Genomic DNA, 24,689 nt, shown 5'->3' with positions numbered 1-24,689 from the left:
TGTCTCCGACACCCTGCGGGCGTTTTTCTGCACCATCGACCTGTGGTCGTGCAGTCAGGGGCCTTCGGAGCTGGGCTGCCGGATCCTCCTCAAGGCAAACCCGGGAAGTCACAGCCTGGATGGATTTGGGTTGGTTTTATTGGTCATTCTTATGAAGCATTAAAAGGTTCCTTGTCAAAGAAGTTTGGGGAGGGATGACTCTTTGTTAATACGTATGATGAACCTCTGGGAGGAGAAGGTGCACATTTCTAAAATCACACTGGATGACGAACCCCTTTTGGAAAGACGATGGTCCCCCAGGGGGCTCAGCTCCAGGGACCGGGTGTGGCAGTCAGGGCATGGTCAGCGTGGGGGCTTCCTGGCCTCGAGGGGGCTCTCCGGAATCCTTTCAGTCTGTCACTGGGGTGGAGGGAGGGAGAGTGGCCCCTGACAAAGGGTTCTGGAGAGGCAGGGTCCCCGACATGATGGGTCCGGCACGCAAAATATCATCACAGCTCCTGGCACCCGGGCAGCGCACCGCAGGGCCGGCCAATCTCTGGCTCTTAGAGTGAGAGCCGCATGTTGCAGCTGACCGCTGACCCCAGCATGGCCCTGAGCTGTGAGGACCCCGAGACGTCAGGGTCACAGGCTGGGGGCAGAGCCGGGGGGACACAGACGTCAGGGATCCAGGGAGGGCTGACACACCGGGCTCAAGCCCACCAACTCCCTGGGAGCAGACGGAGAGGACCTGCAGGTGCCCCCCGCCACACATATACACACATGTGCACGTATGCAAACACAGGAGTATATGCACAAACACACACACACTTACACAAACACACATGTGCACGCATGTCCGTGCACAAACACGTGCTCACACACATAGGCACACAAACACACGTGCACACACATACACAATTGCATGCACAAATGCACATGCATACACGAACACACATACTCAAATATGCATGCAACAACACAACACCATACACAAAAAAATCACACATACACACAGATGCATACACATATACAAACACATGCATACACAAATGCACACATATACAAAGACACATGCATTCACAAATATACATATACAAACGTGCATACATTCACAAATACACACATATACAAAGACATATGCATTCACAAATATGCAAACACACACACATTCACAAATACACACATAGGGGCGGCCCGGTGGTGCAAGCGGTTGGGTGCTCACGCTCCACTGCCGTGGCCCAGGGTTCGCCGGTTCAGATCCCGGGTGCGCACCGGTGCACCGCTTGTCAAGCCATGCTGTGGCAGCATCTCATGTAAAGTGGAGGAAGATGGGCACGGATATGAGCCCAGGGCCAGTCTTCCTCAGCAAAAAGAGGAGGATTGGCAGATGTTAGCTCAGGGCCGATCTTCCTCACAAAAAAAAAAAACAAATACACACATACAAACACACATGCATACACAAATACACAATATACAAACACGCATGTATACACAAATACATACATACACAACCACACATGCATACACATATACACACATATACAAAGATGTATGCACTCACAAATACACACATATACAAACACGCATGCACTCACAAATACACACATATACAAACACGCATGCATTCACAAATACACACATATACAAACACATGCATTCACAAATACACACAGATTCAAACACACATGCATACAGAAATACATATACAAACACACCTGCATTCACAAATATACACATATACAAAGACACATGCATACACAAATACACACATACACAACATGCATGCATACACAAATACACACATGTACAAAGACACACACAAATAAAAAGACATACCCAAACACACACGCACACTAACACACATGCACACAAACACACACGCGCGCACACACACCACTGAGTTAAGAAAACCAGAACAACCTATCTTCAGAGACCAGAAAGGCCGTCACCTGCCAAGTGCAGGAAAGCAGACTGGGACGTCCACGTCACGGTGACCACGCAAATTCTTCATGGGGGCAGAAAACCTCTTGACGGGGGAGCTCCTGGCTGTGAACGCAGGCCCCGCCGTGAGACACGAGCCGGCCTGGTGTTTCCCTGGTTGTAACCAGGTCCCGGGCGAGCCCACGGCAGGACCGGGGAGCTCTGTAATCTCGTTATCTGTCGGCGCCACTCCAGGTGGAGGTTAATCCTGCTTATTCTAAGGGGACGGCACGGCCTTGAGAAGGGGCAACAGCGTAGCAGACGGCGAGCGCCCCAGAGTGCCAGACGCTGGACCCCAGCATCTATGCTTTGGGGACACCCGGTCCCTCGGGAGTGACCATTCAGACCGGGACACACGTCTGCCCTGCGCTGAGAGCTCACATTCCTGCCTCCCCAGGGTTTCTGACAGTGGAGTTTCTGAGCATGCAGCCCGGTCTTGAATGCACCAAGAAAGCATTGTTTACATCAGTTCTAGGACGAATTCGTTCATAAGGAGTTGGTCCGTGTCCTGTGACTCGGGCTCCCAGAACACCGGCCGTGGAGCCTTCCCACCTCTGCGGAGCCGGCCCGGCCTGTCGGAGTCTTTCCGGAGGCCCTGGTGGTCCAGGGCGCTGTGTGAGGTGCCGCTTGACCATCTCCTTTGGGGTTTGCAAACACTCAGAAGAGCCCATCCCTGCGTCCAGGCTGCTGCAGAGACATGGGGACTCGGCGCGCAGCACGGCTGCCGGGTTCCAGCGGGATTCAGGACACCACGAGCTTCACCCCAGCAGCAAGCCTGGTCCTGAAGATGAGGAGAACGGAGGCAGGTGGAACGGTTGTGGTCCAGATACGGGGCTCGGTGACCCGAGAAATCGTCCCCTCTCTGTCTGCTGTTGTTATTGCAGCGAAATGCACGTAACGCAAAATTCAACCATTTTAAGTTGCACGACTCAGAGGCATTTTGTGCATTGACAATATGGTGCAACCATCACCTCTGTCTACTTCCAGCACGTTGTCATTCCCCCAAAAGGAGACCTCGTCCCCGTGAGCAGTCACTCCCATCCCCCTCCCCCAGCCCCTGGCACCAATAATCCACTTTCTGTCTGTGGGTTTGCCTGTTCCAGACATTTCACGTAAATAGGATCACATACGATGTGGTCTTTTGTCTGGTTCTCTCACTGAGCATCGTGTCCTCAAGGTCCATCCACGTTGCAGCTGTGTTAGGGCTTCACTCATTTTTATCGCTTTTAACATCTCAAAGCATCGGATTGTTTTCCACAAATCAGAGAAGCGCAGAGTGTGCAGTCCTGGGAAGTCCTGGCTTCCGTGTGGCTGACCAGCCCCCGTCCCTCTTTCTGTGTCTGTAGCTCCCGCGTCGTGGCATCGGGGACGCTGCCCAAGATCCCGTGTGTGAAACTAGAGATGCAATAACAACCTTGTTATCTGGCGGCATTCCCCAGATGGGACTGTGAGAGCCAGACCCCTTCCAGGGACTCCTCCTCTCCGGACTCATTCGTTAAGTCTCTCGGTCAGCAGATAGGACACGGGTGCTCAGACGGAGCAAGCGGAGAATGCAGCAAACGCAGCCTGCAGAGAACACAGGAGAAAGAGGAGGCCCGGCCCCAATCTGAGAAGCTCTGAGCACACTCGTCTGTGGGACAGAACCTTCCCCCACCTTGAATGAGCCCCCATCTTGGCAGAGATTCCTAAGTAGATGCTCTGCTGAAACCTCATTCAAGTAAACAACAATCTAATTGAGGGGAGTTGATGGAAAAGGTCTCCACCGCCCACTGTTCTCCCCTTGCTCGAAGGCCCTGGGAGAGAGTGAGCCATACCGGAGCCATCGAGGCTCATGTCTCCAAGAAACGGAGAGACGGGCCCTTTCTTCCCCAGGCATCACATTTCAGAGATGCTCCCAGGCCCCGGAGGACACAGGCCCGAGGTGTGGGACTGGCTGAGGCTTGTTTAAAAAGATTCACATACGTTTGGAAACCTGCTAAAGTAAAAGCTCTAAGAAGTGGGTGGTGGGAGGAGGTCTCTTCCCTTATTTACAGCCGGGAGAAATATGCCTCTTCTTCTTAATTTGTATTCACCCTTTACGGGAGAAAATGATGCTCAGATACTTTTGGGCTTTGCACTTGTTTTCAGGAGACCTAACATTTTCAGGGGTAAAGGCATAATTTGGGGCGCTGCTTCTCCATCGAGGGTCGCCCCGCCCTCCCACAGTCGGTGACTTTGTGGGGACTGAGGAGCTGGCTTCCATAAGCTGCCCCACGGTGCCATCTACTGGCAGACAGGCATCCGGTCCCTGCCCCAAGTAGTCCATGCGTCGCCACGGCAACAGGAGCATCCCTCCCCACCCCTCAAGGCTCTGGGCCGTCCTGAAATGACTTGGCCCCCGAGCTGGACGAGTGCTGGGGAACACAGACGCTCGGACAAGGAGCTTGTTTTGCACCATCCTCTCTCTGTGCACCTTCTAAAGAAGGTCCTTCCAAGACCCCTCAGCTCAGGCGGACTCTGAAGAGACAAACACCTCCCTAGAAGCCTGCCTCATCATCACAGCCATGAGCATCCGTGAAGCTCCAATGTGGCCAGGTCTTAAGCTGCCCGGGGTCTCTCGACCTTGGCGCCGTGGACGTCTGGGGCTGGCTGGACCATTCTCCGTGTGGGGAGTCCTGTGCACTGTGGGGTGCTGAGCAGCGTCCCTGGTCTCCACCCAGCAGGTGCCAGCAGCACCCCCCACTCCAGGCCCTCCCCTGCTCACCTCCCCAGGCGTGGCTGCACCCAGGAACGATTCCGGCTTTAACCAGGCTGGCTGGACCCATAGCATGACGCTCTTTTAACGAGCCCACCTTGAAGTCATAGGTTGCACATCTTGATTCCCTAAACGCCGTGAGACTTGCTAGTTTGGGGGTCACCTCCAGTGGGATTCTCTGGGGGAAGGAATTCTAGCCCATCAAGAGAGGAGGACCTCCACACTGCGGAGTCTTTGGGGGTCATAAATCGCAACAAGGTGTTCACACGATTCTACCACAATACAAGGAAACCCGTGTGCTATCCCAGATGTTGTAATCAATCTGTTTCCCTTTACAAATGTGGTGGGAAAATGGCCCTTTTGAGGGAGCTCCATGGCCAGAAATTGACCTAAAGTTACAGACATGATGACCTGACTCCAACCCCAGGGGGATGATCGAAGCTCTTCATAAGGACCCATAATAGACATGGGGGGGGCCCTCTGGTCTGGAAATGTGGGTGTTGGCGATGCCATAGGGATGGGCCCAACATACCCAAACATCAGGCCGTCCCATTTCAGAGTGAGGGACAGAGCGGGCAGGAGACAGGAGAGCAACAAGCAAGGCGATCATCTCAGGAACGGCTCACATCAGGGAGAGGGCACTGCCTGTGGTCAGCTGAACAATGTCCCCAAAGATGTCCACGTCCTAATCCCCATGTGGTAGACAGAACGATGTCCCCAAAGACGTCCACATCGTGATCCCCATGTGGTAGACAGAATAATGTCCCCAAAGACGTCCACGTCCTAATCCTCGTGTGGTAGACAGAATAATGTCCCCAAAGATGTCCACGTCCTAATCCCCGTGTGGTAGACAGAATAATGTCCCCAAAGACGTCCACATCGTGATCCCCATGTGGTAGACAGAATAATGTCCCCAAAGACGTCCATGTCCTAATCCCCGTGTGGTAGACAGATGAATGTCCCCAAAGATGTCCACGTCCTAACCCCCATGTGGTAGACAGATGAATGTCACCAAAGATGTCCAGGTCCTGATCCCCGTGTGGTAGACAGACTAATGTCCCCAAAGATGTCCACGTCCTACTCCCCGGGGCCTGTGAACATGTTACCTTAGGTGGCAAAAGAGAACTTTGCAGATGTGGTCAAGGTAAGTGTCCTGAGCTGGGGAGATGATCCTGGATTATCTGGGTGGGCCCCTGGCTCCCATGGTGGGTGGAGGCACAGGACCATGGGAGTGATGACATGGTCTCCAGTCAATCTCATGGGATGCCTGTCCCCGAATCACTGATGGAGACCCCTCACTGCCTCTCCACCGTCCCCAGCCAGCGAGGAGACAGGATGATGATGAACACAGTGCCAAGTGGCTGTGCGCACCATGTGGATGGGGAATGAGAGACCAGCTGGAGGCCAGCATCAGAAGAATCACCCTGGACCACCTCTGACCACTTCTGACCCTGTGATGGGGGTGGAGGCATCTACCCCCCCCAGCCCTCCTTCCTGCCCCAGATGAGTGCAGGGGTTAGAAAAGACAAACTTAAACTATTCACGCAATAAAACTGGGGTTCCTCCATAACTAGTTACCTGTGCATATATGAATGCCCGTGACAGGGTCCCCCTTCCCACAGGACACACAGGGCACCTCAGAGGGCAGGGACCCATCACTCTTAGCATGAACATGGGCCCCATGGACTCGTGCTGGACGCACCCCATCAGCTGTGACCACCCGGTACCACTCCCGCCTCTGTCCCAAGCATGTCTTTTGCAGGAGTTCATTTCCGGCTTTACTGAGAACATGTTGGAACGAGTTGCTCTCATTTGTGAGAAGTCCTCAGCAGACAATTAAGATGCCCTGATTATTCCTTCTTCCTGCTTGATCTAATTTTCAAAGGTGTGCAAGTCTGCACATCTTCTCGAATCACTCTGTCTCTCCATTCGGTGAAAGACGTTCTCTTAAACAGACCGTACATTGCAAAATGAAGCAAAGATTCTTTTCTGCTTTTTCAAACTTAAAATTTGAAATGCATACACCGTTCTTTAGTTTCCTTGTGTGTCAGTGTCCTGGGGCGGCCGTAACAAATGACCCCACACTGGTGGGCTTAAAACCACAGGACTTCATCCTCCCCTAGTCCTGGAGACCAGACGTCTGAGATGAAGGGGCCGCAGGGCTGCGCTCCCTCCACAGGCTCCAGGGAAGGGTCCTTCCTGCCTCTTCCAGCTTCTGGGGCTCCAGGCGTCCCTGGGCTGGTGGCCGCCTCCCTCCATCTCTGCCTCCGTCTCCACGTGGCTTCTCCTCTGTGTCTGTGTCTCTCCTCTTCTTATAAGGACACCTGTCATACCAATATGATCATTTAGGGCCCACCCTATGATCTCATCTTAAGTGGATTACCTCTGCATGACCCTATTTCCAAATAAGGTTGCATTCACAGGTCCCAGCGGTAAGAACCTGGACATATCTTTTTGGAGGACACGATTCAACCCAAGATATCTTGTTTCACCAAGTATTTCATTTTCATTTTGCTTTCTTGCCTCTGAGTTGATAAAATGCTTCGACAGAGAGAAAATCATTTACTGAAGTGTAGACAAGAGGAAAACAAGAAATGGGCACCCTTGCTGCCATATTGGAAAAGCCCCAGCAAGGAATGGGTGTGGGACCAGCAGACGTGTAATCCTTTCATCCTTCGTAGCATCTTCCGATTTTCCCGTATGCACAGAAGGGGCGAGATCTAATCAGACGGCAAACGCCTGAGTGCCCTCTCCGTGGCTGTCTCAGCGAGCTTGGCCTGCTATCATAAACACCCCAGATGGGGCGGCTTACACAACAGACATTTGTTTGTCATGTTCTGGAGGCTATAATCCGAGATCAAGGTGCTGGCTGAGTCAGTGTCTGGTGAGGACCCTCTTCCTTGTTCAAGATGATCATCTTCTCGCTGTGTCCTCACGTGGTAGAAGGGGTGAGGAAGCTCTCTGGGGTCTCTTTTATAAGGACACTAATCCCATTCACGGGGCTCTACCGTCATGACCTCATCACCTCCCAAAGGCCCCTGTCCTAATTCTATCACAGTGAGGGTTAGGGCTTCAACACATGAATTTGGGGACACACATTCAGTCCCCAGCAGTGGCTCTATGAAGAGATACCAGCACAGATTAATAATAGGACAGACAGATGGGCAGACTATCCCAGCCTGACCCTTTTCACTACTCAAATGGCATCTCAGAGAAGCCACGGAGCTCAACGAGGTAACTTGGAAGGCATGGCCAATGCTGCACCAGCATGAGTTTCTACCACCATCATGGATGGAGACGCCCCTTTGTGCCAGGGCACCACTTACGGAGTGGCTTCCAACAGACACGGGGAGGTGGACCCCGGGCCCATCTTCAGCACAGAGAGGGCTCTGCCCACAGTCAGCAGCAGAGCTGGACTCTGGGTCCACGCCGCCTGGAGTGGAGTCTGTGAAATGCAGCTGCCACGTGTAAAAATAAAGACGAAATCTACAAACAGTGGAACTCACAGACACAGAGTGTAGAGGCGTGGCGGGGGGCTGTGGGTGTGGAGACGGGGAGGTCGGTCAAAGGGTCCAGAGCTCCAGTTAGAAGAGGAAGAAGTTCCGGGGATCCAGGGGTGAATCTGGTTAATAACACTGTATTGTACACTTGAAATTCACTGAGAGAGTAGATCTCAGGGGCTCTCACCACACAGAATAAAACAAAGAAAATGATGGCTCCGTGAGATGATGGATACGTTAATAGCTTCATTGTGGCGATCATTTCAGAATGTGTACATGCATAACATCATCACGTTGTATGTCTTAAGTATACACTATTTTTGTTTGTCAATTATATCTCTACAAAGCTGGGAGGAAAATAACATAAAATGAAAAATAAATTAAAATACAAAATAAAAGAAAATAAATAAAAATAAAATAAAGTAAAAAAATAAATTAAAATAAAAAATAAAATAAATTAAAATTAAATAAATTAAAAATAAAAATTAAATTGAAAAATTAAACATAAAATAAATAATAAAATAAATTAAAATAAAAAATAAAATAAATTAAAATAAAAAATAAATTGAATAATAAAATAAATAAAAATAAAACAAAAAATAAAGTAAATTAAAATATAACAAATTAAAATAAAAAGTAAAATAAATTAAAAATAAAATAAATTAAAATGAAAAACACAATAAATTAAAATTAAAAATGAAATAAATTAAAATTAAACATGAAATAAATTAAAATAAAAATGAAATAAAATAAAAAATAAAATTAATTAAAATTAAAATATAACAAATTAAAATAAAAAATAAAATAAATTAAAATTAAAAATGAAATAAATTAAAATTAAAATATAACAAATTAAAATGAAAAGTAAAATAAATTAAAGATAAAATAAATTAAAATAAAAAATAAAATAAATTAAAATTAAAATATAACAAATTAAAATAAAAGATAAAATAAAAATACATTGAAATAAAAAATAAAATAAATTAAAATTAAAATATAACAAATTAAAATAAAAATAAATTAAAATAAAAATAAAATAAATTAAAATTAAAATAGAACAAATTAAAATAAAAATAAATTAAAATAAAAATAAAATAAATTAAAATTAAAATAGAACAAATTAAAATAAAAAGAAACTAAAATAAAATTAAAGTATAACAAATTGAAAAAAGAAAATAAATTAAAAATAAAATAAATTAAAATGAAAAAATTAAAATGAAACATGAAATAAATTAAAATGAAAAATTAAATAAATTAAAATTAAAAATTAAATTAAATACATTAAAATTACGAATAAAATGAATTAAAAATAAAATGAATTGAATTTAGAGTAAATTAAGATTAGACTGACTTAAGTTGGATTAAATTAGACCGCACTGGAGTACAGCGACCAGGACAGGGCCGCCGTGCGGGGGCCGCCAGGTCAGCGCGGCGGCGGCGGGCGGGTGCGCCCTGGCGAGCAGGGCGCGGTACCGCCCCGGGGTCCCCCGGCTCCGGGGGTCGCGGAAGCCGGCGCGCGCCAGCAGCGCGCGGTACTGGGCGGCGCTGCGCTCCCGGCCCTCCGTCTGCACCAGCATGTTCAGCGAGTACAGCTGCGCGGTCAGCGGCCCCCGCCCGTCCGCGTCCAGGAGGGTCTCGATCACCAGGACGCCGCCTCCTGAGACACACAGAGGGGCGCGTGAGCAGGGGACCGCCCAGCCTGAGGACCCCTCCTCCCTGCTGCCTGTCCCTTTCCACGCCCCCAGCCCGCCAGCTCCCCACTGCCCCCGGCATCCTGCGTCCTCCTCTGCAGAACGGACCCAGCTCTGCCGCCCCCGGGCCCTCTCAGCTCCAGCCTGCGGGGACGGCCCCCCGGGCGCTGGCCGGCTCTGCACGGGTCACAAAAGCTGAGTGTGCCAGGAGCCCCTGTCTAACCGGGCGAGGCGTGCACCCCCTTCAAGGCCGTGGGAGACAGATGGACGACCCATCCCACCACAGTGGACAGCCCGTGCCCTAAACGCACAGGTGGGCAGCTGTCCACTTTGCTTCCACCTTAGGAAGATGACTTTGAGCCAACCTCATCTTGAGATGGCCCGGACACGGCTTCACAAATCCCTCAAAATCGGGATGTTGGGGTGCGCCATTGAGAGCGATTTGAGGGCCATTTCCAGATTTCAAGCAACAACGGAAATATTTAATTTTTCCCACGAAGATGGATGGACCACCCCTCCCCGCCCCCGAGGAGAGCTGGGCAGTGTCCATCACACACACGGCTAAGCTCCGTAAGATAAATCGTGGCAAGACGAGGCCACCCAGGGGCCACGGCCGTTGACCGTCTCCATCTTTAGCTGAGATTAGCTACAGAATGGGCGTTAACGCCATTTTTGTTTTAACCACTCGTCTGGAAGGAAAGCCGGCTGGGAGGATGACCACACTGACCCGGGACATGACCTCAGTGTCCGGCGTCCAAATGAGACCCCAGCAACCCCGCCCTGAATTGACCGGTGAGTGCCCAGGGACGCAGCCCTGCAACCCTACCTGGCTTGCACGCCTGATGGATTCTGGCCAGCAGCTGGGAGCACTTCTCATCGCTCCAGTCGTGCAGGACCCTGGCCAGGATGTACAGATCCGCCTCTGGGAGCGGGTCCTTAAAGAAATCCCCTGCAACACAGGGCAGGTGCCCGGGGTCAGCCTAAATCCCGCTCCACTCACCCAGCACCCAGTACGGAAAGGTCACCTGGGTGGGCCGTGCCTTCCCCAGCCGGTGACCCGCAGACCCAGCCCTGAGCAAAAACAACCCTGGAGGGAGACAAGAAAATCCTGGATGACGTCTGGAGCCCCTTCCCTCCATCAGATCTGGAAACTGGTTTATCTTTATTTTATTTTCTAAGGTCTTGTGTCAACAGCTCCTGAGGCAGCCCTAAGCCACAGATCTCACGAGTCCCCCAGGCAGTCGGTCAGTGGCTCTTGTGTGATGGGTTGAACTGAACCCACAGTCAACATACATTTTCCTGATTGAGGAGAAATGCCCAAGAGAGACTCTACGCACAGGTGGAGTCCAACACTCGACTCTCGTAATATTTTTCCTGCAAAATAAGTACCGATTTTGGAAGAGCCCTTCGATAGCCCTGTGCCAACAGGGTTAACTCAGCAGGTCCGTTCTCTATATTCTGCAAATTCACAGGAATTCGGGACTGCGTGTTGGATGACAAATGGCCAATCCATTATCTCTCCGCTGTGCTGGGGCTCCAGGAAATATGGAGCCCACACACGTTCCCCCACGAGACAGGGCAGGAGAAAGGATTTTCTTCCACTCAACGAAGAAAGACGGGGGTGGCCATGTTCGGGGGCCGTCTGTGTCCAGCCGGCAAGGGAGAGAACCCAGGCCTGAGGATGAGGCAAGACACACCAGCTTTCCCTCCATGACCAACGCCCTTCGCCTCAGCCCCATCCCAGCCTGTCAGATCCAGAGGGTTCAGAAGGAGATGATTCCTCACCCTGGTCAGTAAATATTTCAGGGGTGCCTACTCCTCAGGCCTCCGATGCCATGAACGTCGGAGCTCATGAGGCAACAGTAGCGAATTCACAGCAGAACTAAGAATGGAGGGGCTGACAGCCCCGCCTGGTGTTTTCGTTCTGAGCCAGCAGAGAAAAAGAACCACGAAAGGTCACTCTCCCCATAGGAAGCCGGGCGCCATGTCCCCAAGGAAGAGGAAGAGCCATCCCAGCTTTCTGCAAAGTTGCCGTGGTCTCTGAGCCCCAGAATGGCTGAGTCTTCTTCATCTTCTGAGTCAGCAGTTGTGCCTTGATGTTGCCTTCAGCCCACTCCATTCATTGTCACTCATAAATGTTTTGGATTTAGATACCTGGAGAAGAGTCTTGGTACAGCCATAACAAATGACCACACACTGGGGACTTAAACCCCAGGAATTCATCCTCCCCCCGTCCTGGAGACCAGAAGTCTGAGATGAAGGGGTCGCAGGGCCGCGCTCCCTCCGGAGGCTCCAGGGGAGGGTCCTTCCTGCCTCTTCCAGCTTCTGGGGCTCCAGGCGTCCCTGGGCTGGTGGGCGCCTCCCTCCATCTCTGCCTCTGTCTCCACATGGCTTCTCCTCTGTGTCTGTGTCTCCTCTTCTGTCTCTGATGAGGACACTGTCACTGGATTTAGGGCCACCCTCCTCCAGGACGCCCTCATCTCCATCCTTCACTCAATCACGTCTGCAAAGACCCTACTTCCAAACAAGATCACAGGTTCTGGGTGGACACGAGTTTTAAGGGGACACTATTCAATGCAATCCAATACTCAAGAAAGAATTAATTGTAAGAAAACAGTATACTTTACACGGCTTTCCATCCATCATGAATAGTAGTTCTAAGTTGAGGGGGCTATTTGGAGGGTTGAGGAAGCCGCGCTGAACATCCCTCATTGCTCATAAATGTCCAGCGTCTCCTGACCCCCTGGGATGCGTCTGTGGTTCCCCATGGACACATACACCACGTGGAAACCCACCTTCACGGAAGCTGATCCGTTCTTCCTCCAGGAATGGGAAGTGCTTCTTTGCCGTCTGGACCACTTCCGGGATGTCGAAAACGGTGACCTGACATCCAGGGTACAGGGAAACGCACTCCTTGGCCAGAGCCCCGGAACAGCCTGGAAGTGGACACAGAAGGTGACAGGCAGACAAGAACCTGTAGGCAGCCACGGCTCTGTCCAACCCTCTGCCCCTTTCAGCCATGGCTACGAACGGTGAGGAGCTGGGACCAGGAAGCCTTCGGGATGTGCAAGGAAGACTTTCAACACTGCTCTAAATGGGATTTCCATTTCCTTCCTTCACTAGCTTACAGGGCACTGTTAAAACCAGGGTTAACACATCCCCCATACAGAATTGGAAACACAGCTCCAAGCCTGGGGCCGCGCTCACCACCGAGGTCGCAGATGAGAGGGAATGGAGACAGGTCAAAGGCAGCCAACACACTCCTCCCGTTGACGCTCCAGACGTCCTGCAGACCACGCATGAACTGCAGCCGCTCGCCCTCGGACCTGGCATGCAAAAGCACGCTGGTCAAAATCACACCAACTCCTGTGCGGCCATCATAAACCATGACACAGGTCACCCTCTGCTCAGCCAAGAGCTGTGTCCCCCAGGCATGTGTGTAAGCCTTGCATTTGTGAAATGGAACCTACGCTGGTGTAGAAGTATATGATTGGGGATGGCGGGAGCCCTCGGTAAGCCACCAGCATCTACCGCACTCCTAGAGACCTTAATATGGTTGGAACTAATTATCATTCTCCCTGGAGGCCGCCCGGGGAGTCCATTTCCACCAGAACAGGAGTTCAGATGCTTTGTAAGTAAGGCAATCAAGAATGTGGAAGCAATCCAAGTGCCCATCAATGGATGAATGGATAAAGAAGATGTGGTATATATATGCAATGGAATACTACTCACCCACAAAAAAGAGAAAATTGTGCTCTTTCTGATAACATGGATGGACCTTAAGGGTATGATGTTGAATGAAATAAGCCAGACAGAGAAAGACAAACACTGCATGATTTCATTCATATGTGGAAGATAAACAAACACATAGACAAGGAGAACAGATTGGTGGTTACCAGAGGGGAAGGGGTGGGGGAGGGTGACAGGGATACAGGGGCACATGTATATGGTGACAGAAAAAACTAGACTATTGGAGGTGAGCTCGATGCAGTCTACACAGAAACTGAAATATAATAACGTACACCTGAAATTACACAATGTTATAAGCCAAAATGACCTCCATAAAATAATTTAAAAAGAAAAAAGAATGTGCCCCCCACCCCACATGGCCGAGTGCAAGATGATCTGGTCTACTTTGCAAGTCCCGGAGGCCCTCCACACGCGCTGGAGCAAGGGCTGCGGACGGTGGGAACTCAGGGAGGTGGGGCAGAGACTGTGGGGGAAGGAGGGGTCTTGGAAGATGGCAGGGATGAGAGTGTAAGAGGAGCGGGACAGATCTCTGGGTGTGCGGGCTCTCGTTCCTCAGAGTCCCCTCTCTCTGTCCCCTCTCCAGAGCCAGCTCTGTGGCTTTGGTCTCAGTGTAGGAAGAGGGGGAGAGAGGAAGAGAGAGGAGTGGAGGAGAGGAGAAACGGAGGGGAGAGAGTGGAGGGGAACCTCACTCCTTTCGCTTTCTCCTACACCACCCCTCAGCCAGCTAGCAGCCCTGGCAATAGCCATCCATTCATCCCCCTCCCAGAATGCCTATCCCAGAGCTCCATGCAAACAGCACATCCGCGTCCGGGCGTGGAAAGAACAAAGAACTGAGGTATCCCTGGGTAACTCTGGCCACATCAAACACTGAGCCTCATTTTTCTACTCAAATGTTGGGTTTTCGTCGAGTCCCAAGAAGGGAAGACCATTTTCGTCCGCTCAGGAAATTGATCGACACAAACATCAGAACAGCAAAACCTCTTTTTTAGTCTTATCTTAAACATCCACTTTCTTCTGTTTTGCTGTACTTGGACACATTTATTCAGCCCTGTAAGTATTTTAAAAATCAGCCCGGTCCCACGGGCATCGGTGCTTGGCGTTACCTGTAGATGGCCGTAAAGAGCTCTTCGGAGGGAACGCCGAACGCCTTCAGATACTGGTTCTTCCCTTCTCTGGAGACAGGGAGGGGGGCTGTCACTCAAGGTCTTAGACATGCATTGAACATCATCAATTCATCTCTACAGCTGGCCACAGATCCTCCCCTCAAATCACAGCTGGAACAAGCAGCAAACAATTACGTAGCTGAACACACTCACAAGTGTTTTCCTAGTGTGTAATCGAGAGTCCCCATGTAGCTCAGCTCTCTGATGTGAGCAAGGACGCAAGGAAATTTTTTTTTTCTGTGAGGAAGACTGGCCCTGGGCTAACATCCGCCCCCCTCTTCCTCTATTTTATATGGGACGCAGCCACAGCATGGCTTGACAAGCGGTGTGTCGGTCTGCGGCCTGAATCCAAACCTGTGAACCCCGGGCCCCTGAAGTGGAGCACGTGAACTTAACCGCTGCACCACTGGGCAGGCCCCAGCAATGAAATTTAATGACAGTCTAAAGAGAGTGTGCAAATGATGTGTAATCAGGGGGCGTGGAGGTTCAGAGTGACTCATTACCAAGCATCTGGGGGTAGGAAGCACCTTGCAGCTGGAGGGACAGCTGGTCTACCCATAGCTGGAGGGACAGCTGGTCTACCCACAGCTGGAGGGACAGCTCATCTACTCCTAGCTGCTTCCTCTCCCTTGCAGAGGGTTGAAGGATTCCCTGGGCATCCTGTCCCATCTTGGACAGCTCCCTGGCATCAAGATGAACCTTCCCCCTGTGGCTTGTTCCCCTTCCACCCTGGTTCTAGCCTCTGGCACCACCAGAACCAGCCCCCACTTCTCTCAGGGATATTAGATTGCTCAGCCTGCGGTCACATGGGTCATCTCTTTTCCACCTGACCTGCAGGAGACTGCAATGATGAGAGCATGAAAAACACAGAAAGGAGGAATCTGTGCCCAGGTGTGGGACCCACATAATCTACCCGAGGCGGCCTCGTGTGGAAGTGTAGGGCAGGAGGGAGGAGAAGAGCATCTGTCCCCAGTGCCCCAACTCCTGGTTCCTTCCACAAATGGGACGAGGGAGTGAAGTCACTGGGAAGGACTCCAGAGGGTCCAACAAGGCCTCAAGAGATTTGGGGGTCATCTGTTATTTGTGGGCAGAGACCCAATGGGCAGCCCTGGGCTGTCTCCAGCTCCTGGTGCGCTGGCTCTGGTCCTCTCAATGTTTTTTTTTAACTGAATGAGTTCCAACATCAAAAAATTGGGAGATGTCATTAAAATCTAGATATCCTACCCTCCCCAGGACAACTCCACCCCTGGGCCGCCTGGACACACTCACTTGAGGTGAGTGTGTGATTTTGGACAACAAATATGAAGTCCAATAATGATTATAAGCATGAGTATGATGAGTTGTATCTTTTCCAAAAGAAACATTAAAACTTGGCCCCAGTTTTTCACAGTGAAGCTACCGTAGGTGCAAGACATAGTTTAGGTTAAAATAATGAAGAAAGAAAATGTGGAGCAGTGGTTCTCAGCTGGAGGCGATTCTTTCCCCGCAGGGGACATCTGTCAGTGTCTGGGGACAGTTTTGTTTGTCACCACTGGGGAGGGAGGGTGGTCATGGCCTCTGGTGGGTGGAGACCAGGGACACTACCCCACAGTGCACAGGACGCCCCCCACAGAGAGTCACCCAGTCCTGAATCCGGTATGTGAGGTTGAGAAACCCTGACCTAGCGTGAGACACCCTACCTCTCTCATCTGTCTGTTATCTGTCTATCTATGTACCCTCCTATCTATCATTTATCTATCTATATATCCATCTACTTATGTATCATCTACCTATACCTACCTATCAATATCTACCATCTTCTATCAATATCTATGTATCAATATCTATCAATATTATCAGTCAATCATCTAACAATATCTATCATCTATATATATTGATCAGTACTTATCTATCTGATTTATCTAACAATATCTATCAATATCTATCATCTATCTATGTATCTACCTGTCTATCATCTATCTGTTATCCATATATCTCTCTATCTATATCTATCTATCTATCTATTATCTATCTATCTATCTATCTGTATCTATCTATCATCTATCTCTCTATCTATCATCTATCTATTAGTCATCCATCTATCTATGTCTATCTATGTCTGTCTATCTATCTATCTATCTATCTATCTATCTATCTATCTATCTATCTCTATCATCTATCTGTATATCTACCAGTATTTATCAATCTGTATCTATCTATCTATCAATATCTATCATCTATCTATATTTCTATCTACCTAACTCAGTGGTTCCCAATTGCAGGTCATTTTGCCCCCAGGAGACATTTTTATTGTCACAATTGGAGGATGTTTCTGGCACCTGGCGGCTGGAGACCAGGGACACTGCTTCGGATCCCACAGTGCACAGGACCCCCCCCCCCCCACAGAGAACGGTCCAGCCCCACATGTCAGTGGCACCGAGGCCGAGAGACCCAGTGTGGACAAACCCATGACAATGATGGCAGCCTCTCTTTTGTGCTGAACCATCTCCCCAGCTTCCCTTCTTTACTCGCACCCTCTACTTTCCCCTGGAGACCATTGAACCACAAGGCCTTGATGTCACGACAGGTTGAGATTAAGTGAATTCCGTGGGTCGACACCAGGTGGTCTCAAACATCCGCTCCGGATTTCCAAACCTAGCAGTGCCGTGTTTGCTTCTAGGAGAAACCCAGCATTTTGACTCCTCCGACGCCCTGAGGCTCAAGTGGCGCTGGGGGGGCCCTGGGGCTCAGGAGGCGCCATGCCCACCTCACAGCCTCGGCCAGGTGGGCCCAGCACAGGTAGGTGGTCCTGGCCATGTAGAGTAGCATGTTGCGCTGGGACGTGGGACTGGCCCTGGCCAGGTAGGTGCTGGACAGCTCTGTGTTTCCATAGAAAGCTGAAAACACACAGAAAGGACAGAAAAATAAGTTGCATTTCAAGTCTTCACCACACGCCGTCACCAGCATCAGCAGCATCAGGATCGAAACACGATCCTCGCCTGTGAGCAGCTGGGGGCTCATCCTGGAGGAGCGGGGTGACCGGGGGGCGGGGGGCAGCCCATGCACCTGTTGGGTTCAGTTTTGGCAAATCCCATCGGGACATCTGGTGGAGCGGGTGGAAGGGGCAAATGCGCCTCAGAGAAACCCTAGATTACAGCCTGTGCCCTTTGAAATAACTTATTTAAAAATAGACAAATGGGGTGACGCCCTGGTCATGGAGGGAAAGAAAGACGGAGGAGAAAGGGCTGCTTTTTTGCAGAGCTCAGCTGAGCGGCAGGCGGCCCCAGCCTGGGAGCACGCCAACATCTTCCCAACAATTTGCAGGAGGGTCCCAGCCCATAACCTGCAGACGGTAAACAGCAGGTGCCCCTGGCTGTGAGCCACCCCATCCTGCCATCTCCCACCCGGGGGAGCCTCGTACCGACCAGGGGATGCACCTGGGCAGCTCAGGGCCACCTTTCCAAAAACGGCTAGTCGAGTTCTCCGAGCCTACTCCCTGCTATCCTTTCCATGAGACCCGGTTCCCACGGAGGCCCCGTGGTTTAGCACGGATTCCACCGTGGTCCCGTTCCTGGCGTGAGCCCCTTCACCTGCCTCTGAGAACAGAGAACACGGCTTGCCCTGCTCGTGAAGAAGAAGGCCCTAACCTTTCACTATGTCTGAACGGTTTGTCCACACCGGCCCAACGCCCGTGGTCACGCACGTGGGCAGAACCCGGAGAAGTTGGGACACACTCTCCAGTCACACTGCCTCCAAGCCGGGCGCCCGAGAGCCTCCCGGCCTGCACCCTCGTCTATCTTCTCACCAGCCTGGGCTGAGCATCAGCGGGAGGCAAAGGCTCCCTCCCGGGACCGTGTGGACGCTTTCCCGCGCCCCAACCACCCGCCGGCCCCTGGACTCAGGAAGCAGAGCCTCTGAGAAAAGCAAGAGGGACAACTGGTCGTTTGTGTGGCCGCTGGGGCAGCCGCACCGGTAGGGGTGGGGCTGCTCGTGGTTTCGGCTACCTTGCAGCCTGCCGCCTGTGTGTTTCCAAGCCCGGCTACCTGAGAGCCGTCATCGCCCAAATGACACCTTCCTGCTCCCGTTAAGCCATCCCCAATCTTTGCACCCAGAATCCCAACAGGCCTTCGACTCCTTGCTGTAAGCAAAAAGGCCACCGCCCACATTGCCAGAGTCCGGCACACACCCCTGTTCTTCTGTGCGTCACCTCAAGCAATGGTTTCCAGCCTCTGCAATCTCACGAATCGACAAAATTATAAAAATGATCTGAACAATCGACACAAGGTTGACAATCTTGAATTTTGCAGAGTAAGGATGTTTCAAAGAAAAAGCCACCATCACCATATTCCACAAGAGAAAAGCTGCTTCTGCACCAAAATTAGGAAAAAATAATCTCATGATGAATGGCAACCCTCTAATTTAATTTTTTAACAATAAAAATTTTTTTATAATAAATTGAGCTTGATGGAAAATGACTCCCTTGCGACTTTTTTTCACATTTTTGTCTTGTTCCTTGGATACCTCATCAGGGTATCAATGGCACACCAGCATGCGGAAACCTCTAGAACAGGGGTCAGCAAACTCTAGCCCGTGAGCTGAATCTGGCCCCCTGCTTGTGTTTGTAAATAAAGTTTTATTGGCAGCTGGCCACGCCCATTCATTTACATAATGTCTCTGGCTGCTTTGATGGGCAGCTGCTGCAGAGACCAATGGCCCACAGTGCTGAAAACACTCACTCTCTGGTCCTTAACAGACACAGTAAAAGCCTCCTGCAAAATGTCAAGCGTGCTTACCTTTTCCTTCCCTCATTTCCACTCGAAGCAGCTTCAGGGACACACAGGTGTCCAGCAGGAGCTCCGTCCCATGGGAGCTGGTGCCCAGACGTGCAGCTACCGCAGCCGAGTCCAGGGGCTCCAGGGCCTCGGCGAGAAGGTCGAACACTCCCAGCTCGCAGGCGGCAAAGAGAACCTCGGGGCAGCGGCAGAAACCAAAGCCAGCTTTCGTTCTCCTGAGAACCACACTCACAGAGGCACACACCTCGGGGCGCGAGGGATGCATTTGCAAATGACGCTGCACTGCTATGAGCAACGGTATGTGGTGCCTCAAAAAATTAAACTCAGAACGACCATAGGAGCCACAAATTCCACTTCTGGGTGTAGACCCAAAAGAAATGAATGTAGGGGCTCTAATGGATACTTGTACACCTGTGTTCATTGAAGCATTATTCACAATAGTCAAAATGTGGAAGCAACCCAGGTGCCCACGGATGGATGAATGGATGAACAAAGTGTGGTCCATCCGTACAGTGGAATAGTAGCCATGAAAAGGGAGGAGATTCTGACACCTGCTACACCACGGATGAACCTTGAGGACATGATGTTCAGTGAAATCAGCCATTCACAAAAGGACACATACTATATGATCCCACTTCTATGAGGTCCCTGGAGAGGTCAAATTCATAGAGACAGAAAGTAGACGGTGGGTGCCAGGGGCTGGAGGAGGGGATGGGGAGTCAGTGTTTAATGGGGACAGAGTTTCAGTTTGGGAAGATGAGAAAGTTCTGGAAATAGATGGTGGTGATGGGTGCACAACAATGTGAATATACTTAATGCCACTGAACTGTGCACTCAAAAATGGTTAACATAGTCAATTTTATGTTATGCTTATTTTATCACAATTTAACTTTTGTTTAAATGATGCTTCCGCCGTGCACCAGGAAGCATCTGTTCCCGCTATTCCAAGTGCTGAGGGCAGTCCTGCTTTTGGGTTAACCAGCTGTCCAGGGGCGACACCGTCTACTGCACAGATTGGTCCCTAGGGAGGTGAGGCCCAGGGCTCGGTGGGGGCTGCCAGTGTAGACACAGGGTCCAACAGGGCCATTCACTGGCGGGCCAGCCAGGGGGAGCAAAGAAAGGGGAAGCCTGAGCAGGTCTAGATTCTAGAGCATCCTCCCTGCCCTGTCCATCCTCACTAAACCTCCCGTCACGCCCAAAACAGCATCACTCTGAAATTGTTCTGGGAAGCAAAGCTCTCTAGAAGGAAATCTACAGTCCACACACAGAAGGCCAGCCGAGGAACTGAGGGACACACACAACTGCGTGCAAACACACGTGAGTTTTCAAAATCCTGTTCTTGGTCTCTATTAACAGTGATTCCCCGGGGGCAGAAAGTCGGGGAAGGGGACACAGGGAGCACCTTCTCCCTTGTCGTTCCGAACCTTTCCGCATATGGTGTTTCAATTTTCCAACATGGAAATATATGCATTCCTTTTTTCTTTTTAAGAAGTCAGTGGTGTTCCCACACGGTGGCATTAGAGTCTTAAAATTGTTTGTTTTTTTTCTTCTTTTATCCCTCTGTCTAAAGAAGTTAATAGGTAATGCCTTCAAATAATACATAAACTATAAAAAATCAATACATGGTCAAGGCATTTTTTCTCTTGCACACAGTTCTGCCTGAGCGCCAAGGCTCGGGCGGCCTCGCTGAGGTTGGCCATGAGAGACGGCTCCATAAAAGTCCCACACGGGAAGACGGCTTCCTGTGACCGTGTATCTGCCACAGGACTTACTCTATATCTACGATTGGTGTTGTTTCAACAGCACGTGGACATAAATAAAAAGGAGACCTGTCTTTATTTGACTTAACTGAGGAAGTTGGTGTTTCCCAACCCCACACTACTAACATTTGGGGCTGGACCATTCTCTGGTGTGGGGGCATCCTGTGCACTGTAGGGTGTGGACCAGCATCTCTGGTCTCCACCAATCAGATGCCAGGAGCATGTCCTATCCCAGGAATGATAACCAAAAATGTCCCAGATACTGCCAAGTGCCCCCTGGGAGCAAACTCCCTGTTTGAGAACCACTGTATTAAAGTTCTATCCAGTTTATCGATAAAGTTTTATTCATAAAGTTCTATTACTAAGGTTATATTAACTCTTGCTGAGATTGTATCTGTTCTTGTTCTGTTAAGGCTACATTAACTCTTATGTTATTAACATTGTATCAACTCTTGTCAAGGTTGTATCAGTTGTTATTCCATTAAGGGTGCATTAGCTCATTCTATTGTCGTCATATTAGCTCTTGTGCTGTTAAGATTTTATTAATTCTTTTCCAACTGAGGTTGCATTAACTGCTGTTCTGTGAAGGTCATACTAAGTTTTATTCTACTCCAGTTGGATTAGCTCTTCTTCCGTCAAACTCGTGACAACTCGAGGGCATGGTATCATGTCTACTGAAGTAATTTCCTCCCAAGATTTATAACCCACCCAAAACCATTGTGAACCAACAGCAAGCAGCCCCAGCTGGCTGGGGACATTATGGGAGCACAAGTAAGTCACTTTTTTTTCAAGCAAAGGCAGCAAATTCCTATGTTTTCTGTAGAAGGATGCTCCTTTTCTGTATCCTAATGGCTCTAACAGAGGTATTCCTAACCCTTTGGGTCTCTGGATGGGATTCGGGGGATCCATGAATTCGGATAGGGAAGACACTTCACTTCAATTTTCAGTAGCCACTACCTGAACCTTTGCACTCCCTCCCATTACGAAGTAAGCACAAACCAGTATTACAGGACCCTGACTTTGTGACCAAGAGAAGCCACCGGTATCTTCACGTACAGAACTCGAAATGCCACCGGCATCCAACACTGCTCCACGATGCTGGTGTGTTTGGACCCACCCCAGGCTGCGGCCATCACCCAGCCCTGCTGTTACAGACCCTCACACCCCACTGATTGCCATTCTTTGGGTGTCTCTCTGCCTGGTGGTTGTGCAGCTGTGTGTTCTCAAAATCGGAGGTTCACTCAAGAAAGCCTGGAGGAATCCCGCTATTCCCTCAGAGAAGGCACCCTCACCCCATAAAGCAAGCCATGAACGCTTTGCTTCCATCCACATTCATACACCTTTGCACACGGAGATGTTCAACACGTGGACCCTCACACAGAGACTCAGAATCCACTGGATTTCCAACGTTGGGTGCGTGTGTCCTGCCAAGGACCACCATCCACTGTGATGTCCTGACCCCGGGGTACCCTTAAAATATAAAATCTCACTCTCACTTGCCTCTATTTTTATTGACGTAAAATTCACATAGCACGAGATTCACCATCAACTATCTTAGACTAAACAATTCAGTGGCATTTGGCGCATTCACGATGTTGTACAATCATCACCTCTATTGAGTTCCAGAACATTCTCATCACCCCCCAAAGGAGACCCCATATCCACTAAGCAGTCTCTCCCTGGCCCCCCTCCTCCATGCCCTGGTAACCACTGATCTGCTCCCTGTCTCTGTGGATTTGCCTGTTGCGGACATTTCACATCAGTGGAATCCTACACCATGTGGGCTTCCGTGTCTGGCTCTTTCAGGCAGCATAATATTATTCAGCCCAAGAAGGGATGAAATACTACATTCTGGATGAACATTCAAACTGTGCCTCTGTTTTAAATGCACCGCCTTATTCTTAGCATGTTAACAGACAAGAACCTGTATTACTCTCTCACAAAATGTTTTCAATATTTCAATACCTGTATTTCAATATCCATTGTCTCCTTTGTAAGCCTATTTTATTTTAACCTTTTAAAGCAGCATTCTGAGACGGGACCCGTGACTGTCGACAGGTCCCCAGAAGGGCCCCATGTCCCAATAGCCAAGCCTCTGCCCATAGTTCCGGAACATTCTCATCATCCCAAGGGAGATCTTGTACCCATAAAGCGGTCAATCCCCATCCTCCTCCCCCGGCTCCCGTCTGTGAGATCCCGGTGTGCCCAGTGGAACGTCCTCCCCAGGTTCCTACCTGGGAGACCATGAAGCCATTTGCATATGTGTTCAGGAGATCATAGGCCTGATCCTCTGGGGAATTCATTTTCTTCCACGTCAGCCTGGCTTTGGGGGTCTCCGTGTTGTCCTACTTCAGGGACGGTGGGTCTGTGAGGAAGCTAGGGGACAGCCAGCCACTCGGTGCTCCTGCCAGAAGCTCCTTGCTGGAGACCCGGTAGTGAGCCAAACACGATGATCCTAGAAAATCCTATTAGCCTGATTAAGGGGATGACAAAGCTTATGTCTCCTCCTTGGGTTTCTGCTCCCTCCTTCTGTCCCCAACATACACGGAGCCTGAAAATAGCCTACGCCCCCACCCCACCCTTACACCATGGGCTGTGGATCTGAGCCACAACCAGTATGCTCACCACTCACCACCATTGAGTCTTCATTTTACGGACTGAGGGATCTTTGGTCCCCTCAAATGGGGGGAGAATGGGGTGTACTAATTTCCTGTAACAAATGACCCCACACTGGGCACTTAAACCCCAGGAATTCCTCCTCCCCCGTCCTGGAGCCCAGACGTCTGAGATGAAGGGGTCGCAGGGCCGCGCTCCCTCCACAGGCTCCAGGGGAGGGTCCTTCCTGCCTCTTCCAGCTTCTGGGGCTCCAGGCGTCCCTGGGCTGGTGGTCGCCTCCCTCCATCTCTGCCTCCGTCTCCACGTGGCTTCTCCTCTGTGTCTGTGTCTCCTCTTCTGTCTCTGATGAGGACACTGTCATTGGATTTAGGGCCTTCCTCCTCCAGGACGGCCTCATCTCCATCCTTCACTCAATCACGTCTGCAAAGACCCTGTTTCCATATAAGGTCCCATTCCTGGTTCCAGGGGTCAGGACGCGGGCATATCTTTTGAGGGGACACAATTCAGCCCGCAGCAGAGAGGAGAGCGTTTGGCTGACATTCACGGCTCAGGATCTCTAACACACTGTCTGAAATGATGCCTCCTTTGGTCTCCACAGCCAGCAAACATCCCCCAAATCATTCGTGGACTTGGACTCTGAAACTATTTTCAATTGTATTATTTTTGCTGCAGCTAAATATCTGCAGTCAGGACTTTAGTGAGAGCTGAAAGGTTCCCCTGGAACGTGGTCACATTGTCCATTTT

General features: G+C 50.1%; 1 protein-coding gene across 1 annotated transcript; it reads right to left on the bottom strand.

Moving 5' to 3' along the window:
* Positions 1-9,554: 9,554 nt before the first annotated feature.
* On the bottom strand, positions 9,555-23,664 carry ASMT (acetylserotonin O-methyltransferase). Its single transcript, XM_058535345.1, has 8 exons — positions 23,564-23,664; positions 19,570-19,744; positions 17,544-17,673; positions 14,738-14,806; positions 13,092-13,210; positions 12,680-12,820; positions 10,711-10,833; positions 9,555-9,850 (listed from the first exon to the last, which is right to left on the bottom strand). The coding sequence occupies exons 1-8, from the start codon at positions 23,630-23,632 to the stop codon at positions 9,555-9,557; spliced, it is 1,122 nt and encodes a 373-aa protein (XP_058391328.1). The 5' UTR covers positions 23,633-23,664.
* Positions 23,665-24,689: the final 1,025 nt, after the last annotated feature.

This window comes from Diceros bicornis, chromosome X (genome assembly GCF_020826845.1).
Source record: "Diceros bicornis minor isolate mBicDic1 chromosome X, mDicBic1.mat.cur, whole genome shotgun sequence".
Classification (NCBI taxonomy): Eukaryota; Metazoa; Chordata; class Mammalia; order Perissodactyla; family Rhinocerotidae; genus Diceros; species Diceros bicornis.
Note: the sequence above shows the minus strand (reverse complement) of the source record. Positions and strands in the feature narration are given on the sequence as shown.